This window comes from Rhinatrema bivittatum, chromosome 6 (assembly GCF_901001135.1).
Source record: "Rhinatrema bivittatum chromosome 6, aRhiBiv1.1, whole genome shotgun sequence".
In the NCBI taxonomy this organism is placed as follows: Eukaryota; Metazoa; Chordata; class Amphibia; order Gymnophiona; family Rhinatrematidae; genus Rhinatrema; species Rhinatrema bivittatum.
The window spans coordinates 258,040,507-258,056,814 of NC_042620.1; the positions used below are offsets into that span (position 1 = coordinate 258,040,507).

At 47.4% G+C, this 16,308-nt stretch overlaps 1 protein-coding gene across 1 annotated transcript in view; it reads right to left on the minus strand.

The window, feature by feature from the left end:
- Positions 1 to 16,308, minus strand: part of SETD1A (SET domain containing 1A, histone lysine methyltransferase) — a 374,529-nt gene that overhangs the window by 160,275 nt on the left and 197,946 nt on the right. The window contains exon 10 of the mRNA XM_029606903.1: positions 15,349 to 15,436. Within this exon, the coding sequence (XP_029462763.1) occupies positions 15,349 to 15,436 (88 nt within the window). The remainder of the gene's footprint in view (positions 1 to 15,348; positions 15,437 to 16,308) is intronic.

Below are 16,308 nucleotides of genomic sequence, written 5' to 3' on the forward strand. Positions count from 1 at the left end.
GCTCAGCCAAGGTTGATGGCTTGTTGGTGCCGGCACCGGATGTGGATTCACGTCGCTGCCGCTGACTGTGCTTCTCGCGATGCCCGGCCCAGTCCTTCTCCGGCGCAGAGGATGAGGATGTTGAAGCCTTTGAGCGGGACGATGCTGGTGATGGGCAGTCACCGGTGTCTTGGTGTTGTTGAGACGTCGATGGAGAAAGAGTAGAGGATGAAGAAAGTTTCTGACTCTGTGCGCTTTTGGCTGGAGTCGATGGAGATTAGCGCTTAGAGGCGAACAGGTGCTCCATTTTCTCCAGGTGGGCCCGGCGGCCTTTTGGGGTCAGTTGGACATCATGGGAAAGCCCCACATATAAGATGCAGACGTCTTATGCTTGGCTGAGTGAGATGCCTGTGGAAGGATACCAGGGATGTTAAGTAACTCTCTCCCCTGAGATTTCTGAGACTTTCCCAGTTGTTTTAAAGAATCCAAAAATGTATCATTATAACTTCCTGTAGGAAGGGGATGAGAAGGTTTAAAGAAGCTCCATTGTAGGTAAAGTGAGAGTCCAGGGACCTATTTTTAAGAGATGTCATCATTAGTAGAATAATGCCATCTCTTTAGCTATGCTGCTGTTCTGTCACAGTTGCAGAGAGAGTGTTGAGCATCTGATGAGAGAGCTGATAAAGAGGTTGTTCCTCTTAAGACATTTCGATAGATAGAAGAAAACTTATCTGGCAGTTGTGATAGTTACCAGTGATACTAAACACTACAAATTCACATTAATTTGAAACATTTGTTTAGAATTGATTGAGTGGTATGAATAAGTTATAGAAAATTGAAATTGAATTATCCTGAAAGGTAAGGAAGACAGGAGAGTTAAAATAAACACCAAAACAGAAGCATGGAAAGAAAGATTTCTGTTTCATTTAGCAGTGACATAAATGAAAAGTGAGAGAAATTCTGATTAATTGGTGGGAGCTTTCATAGTTTGTTTGTTTTTTTGGGGGGGGTTTAAAGAGATGTTCATTTTGCCATATATTCTTAGAAAATTAACAAATATTTACATAGATGGAGGTAAAAATATTGATTAAAAATTGACAGATGTTAGAGTCTGCACGAAGTAGGATCTTCTAAGATCTGGAAAGGAATACGACAAGTGAGGCGATCAAATTTGCAGATGATACAAATTATTCAGAGTAGTTAAATCCACAAGCAGATTGTGATTAAATTGCAGGAGAAACCTTACAAGACTGTAGATTTGGCATCCAAATGGCAGATGAAATTAATGTGGATAAGTGCAAGGTGATGCATATAGAGAAAAATAACCCATGATGTTAAGTTCCATATTAGAAATTATGACTGAAGAAAAAGATCTAGGCATTGTTGTTGATATTTATTTATTTATTTTTAGATTTTTTTTTTATACCGGTGTTCCTGTATAAAATACAGATCACATCGGTTTACATTGAAACTGAACATAATTTTTGCCTAGAGGCATTACATAGAACAAGGTTGTAGGAACTTGGAACAGGGTAAACTAGATCAAAACTTAACATTGTAATGTAAACATATTAGCTAACAAGTCTCATATTACTCTGATATTACATTGAAATCATCGGCTCAGTGTGCAGCAGCAGTCAAAAAAGCAAACAAAATGTTATGAATTATTAGGAAGAGAACAGTGAATAAAACTGACAATGTCATATTGCTTCTGATTTGCTTTATGGTGAGACCGCACCTTGAGTACTGTGTGCAATTCTGGTTGTTGCATCTCAGAAAAGATATAGTTGCACCAGAGAAGGGCAACCAAAATGATAAAAGGGGTGGAAAGGCTCCTCTATGAGGCTAAAGAGGTTAGTGGAGAAGAGAAGGCTGAGGGGGGATACGATAGAGGTCTATAAAATCATGAGAGGACTAGAATGGGTAAATGTGAATTGACTATTTACTCTTTCAGATAATAAAAGGACTAGGGGGAAGTCCATGAAATAGCGAGTAACACATTTTAACCAAACTGCAGAAATGTTTTCACTCAATGCTCAATTAAGCTCTGGAATTCATTACTGGAGGATGTGATTAGAGAAAGCAAAATTGCTTACCTTGTAATAGGTGTTATCCCAGGACAGCAGGATGTAGTCCTCACATATGGGTGACATCGGTAATGGAGCCCTATGTACGGAAAAACTTCTTTAAAAGTTTCCATGAAACTTTTGACTGGCACCAGAGTGCCTACTGAGCATGCCCAGCATGCCATGATATTCCCTGCCACAGGGGTCTCCCTTCAGTCTCGTTTTGTAGCAATAAGCATTAGCCAAAAATAAAATAATAAAACGTAACGGACCCAACTCCGCGGGGTGGCAGGTGGGTTTCGTGAGGACTACATCCTGCTGTCCCTGGGATAACACCTATTACAAGGTAAGCAATTTTGCTTTATCCCAGGACAAGCAGGATGCTAGTCCTCACATATGGGTGATTAGCAAGCTAGAGGCTGAGTCATTTTGTAGTGAAGCAACAGTGAAGTATTGTTGATGAAATGAATCAGCCGAAGATCACAGCAGGTTGGATGTGGAAGAAGTTGGGATTATACTGGAAACAAGTTCTTTAAGACGGATTGTCCATAGGCTGAATCTTGTCTTCCTTCTTTGTCTAAACAGTAGTGAGCTGCAAAAGTTGTGAAGAGAAACTCCATGTTACTGCTTTACAAATGTCCAGAATGGCACAGAGCGAAGGTGTGCTACTGAGGTTGACATTGCTCTTACTGAGTGTGCTTTTACTCGCCCTTGAAGAGTAAGGCCTGCTTTTTATAACAAAATGTATGCAATCTGCTAACCAGTTTGACAGAGTATGCTACCCACTGCTTTACCTGGTTTGTTTGGATCATAGGATACAAACCGCTGACTGGATTTTCTTTGGGCTGTTGTGCGGTTTTTAAATAGAAGGATAACACACGCTTACAGTCCAAAGTGTGTAAGGCTCTTTCACCCTGGTGGGAATGAGGCCTAGGAAAGATGTTGGTAAAACTATTGATTGGTTCAAGTGAAATTCCGTGACAACCTTAGGAAGGAATTTGGATGTGTACGGAGGACTACTCTGTCATGTAGGAACTTTGTAAAAGGTTCGTATGTGACTAGCGCTTGTAGTTCGCTGACCCTTCTAGCTGATGTAATGGCTATGAGAAATACCGTTTTCCAAGTAAGGTATTTAAGGTCACAGGTATTTATGGGTTCAAATGGAGAACGCATAAGCCTGGTTAATACTACGTTCAGGTCCCATTGTATGCTTGGGGAATGAACTGGAGGATTAATGTGAGTTAGGCCTCTCATGAATTTACTGACGAGAGGCTGTGCGGAGATAGGTGCGTCTCCCAGCTTGTTATGATAAGCTGAGATTGCACTTAAGTGTACCCTTACAGATGACATCTTAAGACCAGAGTCTGAGAGATGGTAAAGGTAATCTAGTAGCGAGATAGTGGGGCAAGTGAAAGGATCTAAATCTTTCTGAGTGCACCACAGAGTAAACAGTTTCCATTTGTAGGAATAATTCTTTCTAGTGGAAGGTTTACGTGCAGCTATAAGTACTTGAGATATAGAGGATGGAAGGTTGAGAGGCTGTAAGATCAAGCTTTCAACATCCATGCTGTCAGGGACAGGGATTGAAGGTTGGGATGGCGCAACTGACCCTGTTCCTGAGTTATGAGATTGGGAACTACTCCCAGGCGAATTGGATCCCTGACAGAGATCTAGCAGCGTGGGGAACCATACTTGTCGAGGCCAATATGGGGCTATGAGTATCATAGTCCCCTTGTCCTGTTGTAGCTTCACTAATGTTTTGGTTATGAGTGGTATCGGTGGATACGCGTATAATAGGCCTGAATTCCAATGGCGAGCAAATGTGTCCTTTGGTAGGCTGTTCTGCTGTCGGAGTAGAGAGCAGTAATTGTTCACTTTGTAGTTGAGATGGGATGCAAAGAGATCTATCGTCGGTTGACCCCAGCATTGGAAGATCTTGGATGCTATTGCTGGATCCAAGGACCATTCGTGCGGTTGGAACTGACGACTGAGGCGATCTGCGACTTTTGTTGTGGATGCCTGCTAGGTAAGTGGCCCGTAGAAGAATTGAGTGTGTCAGGGCCCAGTCCCAAATTTGTGCTGCTTCTTGACAAAGGAGGTAAGAACCTGTCTCCCCTTGTTTGTTGATGTACCACAAGGCTACTGTGTTGTCCGTTTGGATCAGAACAGTCTTGTGTGATAGGCAGTCCTTGAACGCATGCAGCGCATAGCGTATAGCTCGAAGCTCCAGGAAGTTTATTTGAAAAGAGGCTTCGAGCTTTGTCCACTTGCCCTGTGTCTTTAGATGACCAATGTGTGCTCCCCACCTTAAGGTGGATGCATCTGTAGTCAAAGTTACTTGTGGAACTGGTTGCTGGAAAGGTAGGCCTTTGAGCAGGTTGTTCATTGATGTCCACCAGATGAGTGCAGATCTGAGCTCTGGTGTGATATGAATGGGAGTGGACATTGGTTGAGTGGCTTGTATCCACTGTGCTTTGAGTGTCCATTGCAGTAATCGCATGGTCAATCTGGCCATGGGAGTTACATGAACTGTGGAAGCCATATGCCCTAGCAGAATGAGGCACTGGTGAGCTGTTACTTGGAATTGATTTCGAAGAGTGTGAGTCAAGAGGACAAGTGTTTAAGCACGGTCTTTTGGAAGAAAAGCTTTTGCTATTGCAGTATTTAGCTCTGCACCTATGAACTGTATAAGATGAGTTGGTGACAGATGGGATTTCTGGTAGTTGATTAGAAATCCCAAGGAGTGAAGCACCTGGATAGTGAGCTTGAGAGACGTGAGAGCCCCTTCTTTTGTTTGAACTTTGATGAGCCAATCGTCCAGATAAGGGAACACGTGTACTCTCTGTTTGTGGAGGTGTGCCACTGCTACAGCCATGCACTTTGTGAATACTCGTGGGGCTGTTGCAAGGCCGAATGGCAGCACTCTGTATTGAAAGTGTTGATCCTTTACCAGAAATCTCAGGTACTGTCGATGAGGAGGAAAGATGGGAATGTGAGCGTAAGCATCTTGAAGATCCAGAGAGCAGAGCCAATCTCCCCTTTGAAGAAGAGGTAGAATGGTGCCTAAGGACACCATCCTGAATTTTTCTTTTTTGAGAAATTTGTTGAGATTTCTGAGGTCTAGAATGGGTCGAAGGCCTCCTGTTTTCTTTGGAATTAGGAAATAGCAGGAGTAGAATCCCCTGCCCTTTTGAGGTCCAGGAACTGGTTCTATGGCCCTGGCTCTCAGAAGGGTGGATAATTCTGTTTGAAGAATTGTGGAATGTTGCTTTACTGTCCAATATGGAAGTGGTGGGTTTTCTTTTGGAACAGTAAGAAAATCTAGTCTGTAACCGTGAGTTGTGATGGATAACACCCACTGGTCGGTGGTTATGGAGGCCCAAATGCTTTGGAAGTATGTTATACGACCCCCTACTGGTATGTGTGGGAATGGGTTGATGAGGCTACTGCTCTCTGAATTGTTTCAAAAACCAGATGTAGTGGCAGTTTGTGGTGGTGGTTGTGCCCTTGCAGGCCTCTGCCTAGGTTGTTGGCGTTGAGGTGGGCAGGCTGTTCTGGGTCTACTTGCTGGGGGATAATACCTGCGTGGACGGTAGTATGGACGTCTGGTATCACGCTTCGGAATCCTCCTTGTGGAAGGTTGAGTATCCTGAGGTATTAAGGATAATTGCTTCAGTGTTTCTGTATGGTCTTTCATAGTCGCCACAGCTTCTTTGACCTTCTCTCCAAAAAGGTTGCCCCCCAAGCAAGGAAGATCAGCCAAACGTTCTTGGACCTCTGGACGGAGATCAGAGGCCTTTAGCCATGCCCATCTGCGTGCAGCTATGCCAGAAGCAGAAAGTCATGCTGCAGTCTCAAAGCAATCATAAGTAGCTCTGACCTCGTGTTTTCCTGATTCGAGGCCTTTATGGACGATATTCTGGAATGGTTCTTGATACTGCTCAGGGAGAGAGAGAACTAGGTCTTGAACCTGCTTCCACAGGTTCCTTTGATATTGGTTCATGTATAGCTGGTATGATGTTATCTTGGATACCAGCATGGAACCCTGAAAAACCTTGCGTCCTAGATTATCCCGAAATCTACTTTCCTTCCCAGGTGGTGTAGATGAATGAGATTTCAGTCGTTTCGCCTTCTTCTGGGCGGACTCTACCACGACTGACTGGTGTGGCAACTGTGATTTTTGAAAACCTGGGATAGGTTGTACCAAATAAGTTGCCTCTGATCTTTTATTGACTGCTGAGACTGATCCTGGGTGTTCCCATATCCTGTACTGAAGGTCTTGAAAAACTTCATGGACTGGTACTGCTAACATTTCTTTAGGAGGATCTACAAATTGCAGAACCTCCAATGTTTTCTATCTTGCATCCACCTCCGTTTGTAGTTGAAAGGGGATGGTGTCAGCCATATCCTTTACAAAGTTTGTAAAGGAAAGGTCCTCAGGAGGTGACTTCCTGTGGTCATCAGGTGGAGAGGGTTCAGAAAAAATATCCCCATCTGAAGAATATTCTGAGCTTGTGTCAGTAGCCATATCCCGTGGAGTGTGGTGAGTGACTGGCACTAGCAAAGGCTCCTTAGGCCTTGATGGTAGAAGAGGAGAATGAGGCCTTGGAGGTTTTGGTATTCCAGAGGGGCCTGGAATAGGCTCTTCTGGTGTTTTGTTGGATAAAATATCCAGGAGAGTGTCTAATTTTGTCATGAATGGATGTAGCATCGAGACATCCTATGTTGGCACCGGTATAGTCCCCGGTGAGGGTACCGGGGTAGGCATCGGAAGCGGTTCCCGTGGCATCGTCGGTGCCGGCGGCTTCAATGGCGATGGTTCTCTCGGCATCGGAATCGGCATCGATGGAGGTTTCGATGGCTGTGGCGGAATCGCATCGCGCAGAGCCTGGTGCACCGCTTGACGTATATATGTGTCAAGTTCCACTCTCATAGCTGGTGATACCAGAGCAGCCATGGAGGGAGGCGGTGTTGGCGATGCCGATACCCCCTCAGAGCCCTGAGGAGGTACGGAACCCGGCACCGATATCGGTGGGGATCGCCCTGGATCAGTAGGCCTCGAAGCCTCCGCACTCATCCGAGGTATCTTTGCAGGTGAGGCCGTACCTGTCATCGGTCATCGGTGCTAGGCGTCGTCGATGCCGGTGACGATGTTTTTCCTTCTGTTTTTCACTTCCAGAAGTGGACGCCTTCGACGATACTGACGGTGAAGGTGTAGAAGCATCTCCCGCTTCCGGACGACGTTTCTTCAGTAGTACCTGTCGGATGGATCCCGATGGCGATGAATGAACTGAAGTCGATGCCTTCGGAAGCAATTGTATGTTAAACAATTGCTCCATTTTTTCAACGCGGAGACGACGGCCTTTTGAGGTCATCTCCGCACAAAGTACACGATTGTACATTGTGATCTTTGCCTAGGCAAAGAACACATTCTAAGTGCGGGTCGGTTATCGACATTTTCCGCGCACAGTTCAGGCATTTTTTGAACCCGGAGGCCATTTTGCCGGACAGCCGTCGACGGCGATGACCAAAAAATATCGGTACCAGCCGGAAACCGAAGGGGAAAAAAAGTTACCGCGGTGTAAACGAAGGGAAACCCTTGCGGTGGGATTGATTTTTTTCCCGAAAGTTAAACTTTTCTAAAGTGGTGAATTCACCACAGGACTCCAATTTATACCGCGATGCTACTTGCTTCGCGGAAAAAAAAGAAGACTGAAGGGAGACCCTGTGGCAGGGAATATCATGGCATGCTGGGCATGCTCAGTAGGCACTCTGGTGCCAGTCAAAAGTTTCATGGAAACTTTTAAAGAAGTTTTTCCGTACATAGGGCTCCATTACCGATGTCACCCATATGTGAGGACTAGCATCCTGCTTGTCCTGGGATAAGTTAGTGTAGCTTGGTTTGAAAAAGGTTTGGAGAAGTTCCTGGAGAAGTCCATAAAATCTATTAAACAAGTTGACTTAGGGAATAGCCGCTGCTATTACTGGCATTAGTAGCATAGAATCTATTTAATGTTTGGGTGCTTGCCAGATGATTGTAACCTGGATTGGCTATTGTTGAAACAGGATGCTAGGCTTGATGGACCCTTGGTCTGACCCAGTATGGCATGTTCTTATGTTATGTCATGAGGGTCCGTAATGGACATAGTCCTCGGACACTCGGGGCACTTCCAAAAACCGGACGCCATTTCAAAAAAGGGGCGGTGCGCGGTCGGTGGTCATCGGGCACCAATAGGAACACCGCCGGGAACCGACCGCAACAAACGCGGTAAACTTACCAGCATTAGTGAAAGTCGGCGGTTGATGAGGGACCCTGGGACGGGGAAAAATTTTGAGGAAAAAGTTCCTTAATGAAAAAATTGTGAGAAATTGTCACAGAACTCCTAAGAACCACGAGGCAACTGCTGCACGGAAAAAAAGAGACTGAAGGGGGACCCCTGCTGGATACAGGTTTAGTGGCATGCTCAGTGTGCCAGTCAAAGTTCTAGAAACTTTCACAAAAGTGTTCCGTGATAGGGCTCCAGCCAATCGCGTCACCCATATGTGAGGACTACCATCCCGCTTGTCCTGGGAGAAAACTGCAGGTTTCAGGGGGCTTTATATAGGGCAGGTTCAGTAATATATTTGTTTTCTATCTTCATCTGCTGGGACAGAGGCAGATCCCCTGCATCTGAACAGGTCTGGTGGGATGAAAAGGAACTTGTGTTTTCAGAGGCTGGCGTTATGCAAGCTACCAAAACAGTGTATTTGCCAGTAACAGCTCAAAGCAGTCTAAAACAGGCACTGCCACATCTGTCACTACAACCAGTCATAGTTGCCATTGGAGCAATACAGCAGCCAAGAAGAAAATTTGACAGTGAGTCGCACACCTCCCAAAAGCTGTAGTTGCCTCTGCACTCAAAAAGGAACCCTGAGCCAATACAGCCACCGAAAATAAACTTCTTCCCTGAGAAGCATGTACATGTGTTTCAATCCTGCGGAGACCAAAATGAAATGGGTGGAACCTGATTGTGCCTGGGCATCATAGGAAAATTGTAGCTCTTGCACAAAATAGATTTTGATGTTTGTCTTAGTCCTAAATGGGGTCTTAACACCTACTATGCATATTGGTGTGAGAGACCAAAATATAACAGATATGTAAGCAGGAAAACTGAACAGAAATTGGGATCTTTCATTCATGTTTAGAATCTAAAGCTTTTTATTTTTTTCCCAATTATCAGAGAAAGCAAATGTTGCTTACCTGTAACAGGTGTTCTCACAGGACAGCAGGATGTTAGACCTCACATATGGGTGACATCACAGGATGGAGCCCAATCATGGAACACTTTTGTCAAAGTTTTTAGAACTTTGACTGGCACCTACTGGGCATGCCCAGCATGGCACTAAACCTGCAGCCAGCAGGGGTCCCCCTTCAGTCTTGTTTAAAGCTACAGGAAGTGCCGAAAAATAAAATAAGAAAATGTAACGAACCCAACACTGCGGGGCGGCGGGCGGGTTTCATGAGGACTAACATCCTGCTGTCCTGTGAGAACACCTGTTACAGGTAAGCAACATTTGCTTTCTCACAGGACAATCAGGATGGTAGTCCTCCCAAATGGGTGAGTACCGAGCAGAGGATGTCTGAGAAATGCACCAAATGTACCCAAGATGTGCAATAGGCAGAAGGACTTGGGTGGAAATTGTTAGAGGGCATCCTGAACCCTAACGGGCAGGCAGAAGGGTGTTGGTACATCAGGTTGTAAAAAGGTTGCGCAAGACAGATTGGCCGAAGATGGAATCTTGTCTTCCGGCCTTGTCTAAGCAATAATGGGCTGTAAAGGTATGGAGAGAACTCCAGGTAGCAGCCCTGCAAATATCAGGAAGCGGCACCGAGCATAGGTGCGCTACTGAAGTCGCCATGGCCCTCACAGAGTGTGCTTTAACACGGTCTTGAAGTGGAATGCCTGCTTGCTGATAGCAAAAGGATATGCAGTCTGCTAACCAGGAGGAGAGAGTCTGCTTACCCACAGGCTGCCCCAATTTGATGGAATGGAAAGAGACAAACAACTGAATGCTTTTCCTGTGGGCAGCCGTACGGTCTAGATAGAAGGCTAGAGCCCGTTTGCAGTCAAGGGTATGCAGAGCCTGTTCTCCTGGATTGGAGTGGGGCCTGGGAAAGAAGGTAGGTAGTATAATGGATTGATTAACGTGAAACTCCGATACTACCTTAGGTAAGAACGTAGGGTGATTGCGGAGTGCTGCCCGGTCCTGCAGATGTTTAGTGCAAGGCGGATAGGTAACTAGGGCCTGTAACTCACTAATTCTGCGAGCAGATGTTATTGCCAGAAGAAAATTCCACTTTCCATGTGAGAAGCGAAGATCACAGGATTGGAGAGGCTCGAATGGTGGTTTCATAAGCCGACCTAAAACCAGGTTGAGGTCCCAAGAAGGGGCCAGAGGACGCAGTGGAGGCTTGAGGTGAATCAAGCCTTTCAGAAAACGTGTCACGAGGGGTTGTACCGAAATAGGAACGTCCCCGACACCTTTATGGAAGGCGGCCACCGCACTGACATGCATTCTAATGGAGGAAGTTTTTAGACCTGATTCTGACAAGTGCCAGAGATAGTCTAGAAACTTTGCGGTGGAACAGGTAAAGGGACCAAGGGATTGAGAAGAACACCATGACTCAAACCTGTTCCATTTGCATAGGTAAGACTTTCTCATGAAAGGTTTCCATGAAGCAATCAGGACACAGGAAACTGGCTCCGAAAGGTTAAGTGGCTGAAGAATTAACCTTTCAACATCCAGGCTGTCAGGGACAAAGCTTGAAGATTGGGGTGGCGTAAGCACCCGCCGTTCTGAGTGATCAGAAGCAGGTCCTTTCCCAAGGGAATATGCCTGCGAATGGAAAGATCCTGAAGTATTGGATACCACACTTGGCGAGGCCAGTGAGGTGCTATCAGGATCATGCTTCCCTTGTCCTGACGTAACTTCACGAGAGTCTTCGAGAGAAGGAAGAAAGTGGAGGGAATGCATATAGGAGACCGGTTGCCCATGAGAGGGAGAATGCATCTCTTGGCTGAGAGTGTTGGCTGCGAGTGAGAGAGCAAAAGTTCTCTACTTTGTGGTTTTGAGGTGACGCAAAGAGGTCTCTGTGAGGATGACCCCAACGTTGGAATATTGAATCCGCTACTGTGGGGTTGAGGGACCACTCGTGCGGATGGAAAGCGCAACTTAGGTTGTCCGCCAACACATTGTCCACTCCCAGCAAATAAGTGGCCCTGAGGTACATCGAGTGGGAGAGGGCCTCCACCCATATCTGCGCAGCTTCCTGACACAGTAGGAAGTAGCCCATCCCTCCCTGTTTGTTGATGTACCACATGGCCACCTGGTTGTCCGTCTGAATCAGGATGACCTGATTGGAAAGGCGATCCTGAAAGACCCTGAGAGCATATCTGATTGCTTGCAGCTCCAGGAAATTGATTTGGTGTTTGGCTTCCTCAGGAGACCAAGCTTGTGTTTGCAAATCAGCCACATGGGCTCCCCAGCCGAGGTTGGAAGCATCGGTAGTGAGAATTATTTGAGGGTCTGGAGCCTGGAAGGGCAGGCCTTGGAGGAGATTGATCTGATTTTTCCACCAGGCTAGAGACTGATGGAGTGAGTCGGTGATGTGGACCGTGGTCGATAGAGGTTGGACGGACTGAGTCCATTGTGACCTTAGAGTCCACTGCATGACTCTCATGGACAAGCGGGCCATTGAGGTAACCTGTACTGAGGACGCCATGTGTCCCAGTAGGATGAGGAAGTGGCATGCAGTCGTGCGACGCTGAGACTGTAGCTGGTGTGCGAGCGAGATGAGAGTGAGAGCTCGCCGTTGAGGCAGAAATGCCTTTGCCTGCAAGGTGTCCAAGTCTGCCCCTATGAATGATAAAGTTTGAGATGGGACTAAGCAGGATTTTGTGTAGTTGACGAGAAATCCTAGCGAAATCAGAGTGTGTAAAGTAAGACATAGAGATGACAGAGCAGCTTGCTGAGTGGGAGCCCTGATCAACCAATCGTCTAGATAGGGGTAGACGTGAACACCTTGAGAGCTGAGGAAGGCTGCTACTACTACAAGGTACTTGGTGAAGACTCGTGGTGCAGATGCCAGGCCAAATGGGAGTACTCTGTATTGATAGTGCTTGGGGCCTACCAGAATCTCAGGAACCTGCAATGAGATGGATTTATCGCAATGTGTGTGTACGCATCTTGGAGATCGAGAGAGCAGAGCCAGTCTCCTCTTTGCAGAAGAAGGAGGGAACCCAAGGGTACCATCTTGAACTTTTCTCAGTGGAGGTAGTTGTTGAGGGCACGTAGGTCCAGAATTGGACAAACACTGTGATTTTTTGGGGATTAGGAAGAACCGGGAATAGAATCCTAGGCCTTGTTGTGAGTATGGCACTGGTTCTATTGCTCTGGACTGGAGGAGGAGGGAGACCTCCTGCTCCAGGAGTAGTGAGTGGTCTGATATTCTCCACGTCGGTAGAGGTGGGGAGTACGGTGGAATGGAGAGAAAGTTCAGCAGATAACCTTGAGAGATTTATGGCAAGAACCCACTGGTCTGAGGTGATTGTATGCCACCTGTTGTTGAAATGGCACAATCTACCTCCCACTGGTATCTGAGGCAGTGGAACTGGCTGCTGCTCTCTATGCAGGAGTCAAAAACCGGAAGCAGGGCCCGGCTGAGGAGTTGCTTGTGGCTTTTGTTTATGAGGTTGACTAGACTGGGCCTTTTAGAAAGGTCTCGTGGAACGCGTTCTAGACGGTGGTGGATAGAATTTCTTTGGACGGAAGAATGACTTTTTAGTATCTTCCTGAATGGCTGTTTGGAGGAATACTCAGAGGGCATCAGAGAGAGCTGGCGAAGGGTCTCATGATGGTCCTTGAGTTCCGCCACCGTCCGCTGAATCTGCTCACCAAACAGACTGTCTCCTATGCAGGGCAGATCAGATAATCTGTCTTGTACTTCAGGGCGCAAACCCGAAGACTTAAGCCAGGCCCATCTTCTTGCCAAAATAGCAGTTGCAGATACCCTGGAAGCGGTGTCAAAGATATCATAAGAGGATCTTATTTCATGTTTCCCTGCCTCAAAACCCTTGTGTACCAGGGTTAGAAGCTGTTCCTGGAATTGCTGAGGCAGGGACTCTGCAAAGTCCTGTATCTGCTTGAATAAGACCCTGTTGTACCGGGTCATATACAGCTGGTAGGAGGCGATCCGAGAGATAAGCATCGATCCCTGGAAGACATGCCGGCCAATGGCATCCAGGAATTTGTTCCTTACCTGGGGGAAAGGAAGAGTGGGGTTTTGATCTTTTGCCCTTTTTTGGGCAGATTCTACAACCACAGACTGGTGATCAAGCTGAGGTTTCTGGAATCCTGGGGCTGACTGGACCAAATAAGTGGTATCAGCTTTTCTGTTGATTGGAGCAACAGAACCAGGGTGTTACCAGTTCCTTTTTAGGAGATCAAAAAGAACCTGGTGATTAGGGATGGAGGTTATTTCCTTGGGAGCATCCAAGAATTGTAACAGCTCCATCATTTGATGTCTGTCATCTTGTTCAGTCTGTAATTGGAAGGGAACCATTTCAGACATTTCCTTTACAAAATTTATGAAGGATAGGTCCTCTGGAGGAGAACGCTTCCTGCTTTCAGTAGGAGAAGGTGGCGATGGCAAGTCTTCGGTGTCTTGAGAAGAATCGTTGGTCCAGGTGTCATAGGGATCAGCACCTGCCCCTCTAGGAACCTGAGAAGGATGGGACGATGGTATTCCTGAAGGTCCTGGTCTAGGCTCCGAAGGCACTGAGGGAAGTACTGGAGGCACCGATGAAGGCATCGAGGGCAACAATGGATGGATCGGTGGCGCCGATGGGTACATCGGCATCGATGGTTGAGGAATCCGCAGGACACCCGATGGTGGAATGCGGAACGGTGTTTCTCCTCCCAATGACAGAGTAAGCGGGAAAGGCACGGGAGCAATTGGAGACCCAGTGATCCATCTGTGGAAAAGCGGCTATAAGCGCTTCCATCTTCGAGAGCAGCGGTGCCAATGCTGCCAGAATGAGATCGATGGTTGGTTCCGCAACTGGCACAGATTTCGGCGCCGGGGGACCTTTGAGTCTGTGCATCGCCTTATCGATGGCCTCCTGGACCATCCGGTCCAGTTCTTCACGGAGACCTGGAGCAAGCAGCCCCAGCTCCGGAAGGGAAGAAGGAGGCAGAGGCATAGCCGGAGGGACCACCATTAAATGCAGAGTTGCAGCTCCCAATACACATCCGGGTGAGGGTTGCCTCGGTGACCGGTCGCAGAAAGAGTTGGTGCCTTTTCTGGACGGGGTTTCTTCGATGGCGGATCAGACGATGGCGAAGTCAATGACTTTTCTTCATCGATGGTCTGAGACTTCCGGTGTCGATGCCGATGTTTCTCTCTACGATCCTCTCGGTCCTGAGGGGGGTTAGAGGCAGTCAAAGGGCAAGAAGTTGTCGACGCCGGGCGGTCACCAGCTGGTGGCCGATACTGGTGCGAAGTGGACAGTGCCGGTTCGGACGACGTCGATGCAATAGACGGCGTCGGATTTTGAGAACAGAAGAGAAGTTCCATCTTCTCCATTCTGGCCTTGCGACCTTTAGGTGTCATTAAGGCACATTTGGTGCAGGTCAAGACATCATGTTCGCACCCAAGACACATTACACAGACTTTATGAGGGTCTGTTATGGACATGGTGCGAGTACAGTCCGGGCACTGACGGAACCTCGACGCCATGGCCTCTGAAAAAATTGAGCCGCGGTACAGTCGACGACCAGTAGGCCGCGAGGGCCAAACTTGACGGGAATCGACCGAAAACGGGTAAAAACTTACCGGAGAACCGCGGAGTCAAGGAGGGACCCCTATGGGGTATGAACGTTTTTAGCAATTCCGAGAGGAAAATTCCCGTCAGGAATCTCTGTGGAGCTCCTTAACCCGTGTGGCTACTGCTGCGCGGAAAAAAGAAGAATGAAGGGGGACCCTGCTGGCTGCAGGTTTAGTGCCATGCTGGGCATGCCCAGTTGGTGCCAGTCAAAGTTCTAGAAACTTTGACAAAAGTGTTCCGTGATTGGGCTCCATCCTGTGATTTCACCCATATGTGAGGACTACCATCCTGCTTGTCCTGTGAGAAAGATATAAAAACTTGCAAAAAAAAAATACAACCAAATAAATCCTCCCATAAAATCCTTTACAAGATTTTATATACATCCTGAACAGTTTAATGGGCTAATGAGCCTATTTTCTTCATTCTACATCTCTTACCATCCTCATCATCTTCAGCTGGCGTAGAAGGGCGCGGACGCTTCTGCTCACTCCCTTCTGTGATCTCCAAAGGTTCTTTCCTTTTTACCTGCAAGGAGTCAAGTTTAGTTCCTATATGAAAGATGGAGGTGATGCACATTGACAAGGAAACGGACACATACACCAACTCAGCCCAGCAAGTTAGTCCAGCGCTTCTCAACTGGTGTGTCGCGACACACCAGTGTGTCGCCAAGCACCGGCAGGTGTGTCCCGTGCTCCTGGTCTCTTCCGCTGCTCTTCCTTCCCTGCTGCCGTTGCCACCAGGCTATCAGTACGTTCAAGCCCAGTGGGAACGGCAGCGGTGGTAGAAGCAGTGGCACCTGCAGCTGGCCTTTTCTTCTTCCCGCGCCACCCCCCCCCCGTGACCCTGAACAGGAAGTGATACGCTGTGCGCGGGAAGGAGAAAGAGCTGTGCCGTGTGGAAAAATAGCAGTGGCGGCAGCAGCATCTGCCCCCGAGCAATCGAAGCAGCTGGTAATCGGGAAAGGAGACAGCAGCATGAGCCTCCCGCGGCCGATGGGATTCTTCTTTCTTGGCCTGCGGGGGCTGGAGGAAGAGGCTGTTTCAGCTACCATTTGTTCTCGGGGGGGGGGGGGGGGAGAAAGAGGGAGTGAGTGAAAGAGAGAGAAGCAGCCAGCCAGCCTGTGTGTGATTGAGAGCATGTGTGTAATTGAGAGAAACTGGTCAGAGAGCTGATGTGTGTGTATATGTGAAGACAATGAAAGTGACTGCTCAGGGAGATGACTGATGTGTATGTGAGAGTGTGAGATATTAGTCAGGGAGGTGACTGATGCGTGTGTGTGAGAGAGAGAAAAAGCATGGAAGTGAGAAATCTGGGTATGTGAGAAAGCATGGGACTAAGAAGCCTGATTATGTGAGAGAGAGCATGGGAGTGGGAAGCCTGTGTGTGCGCATGCATGA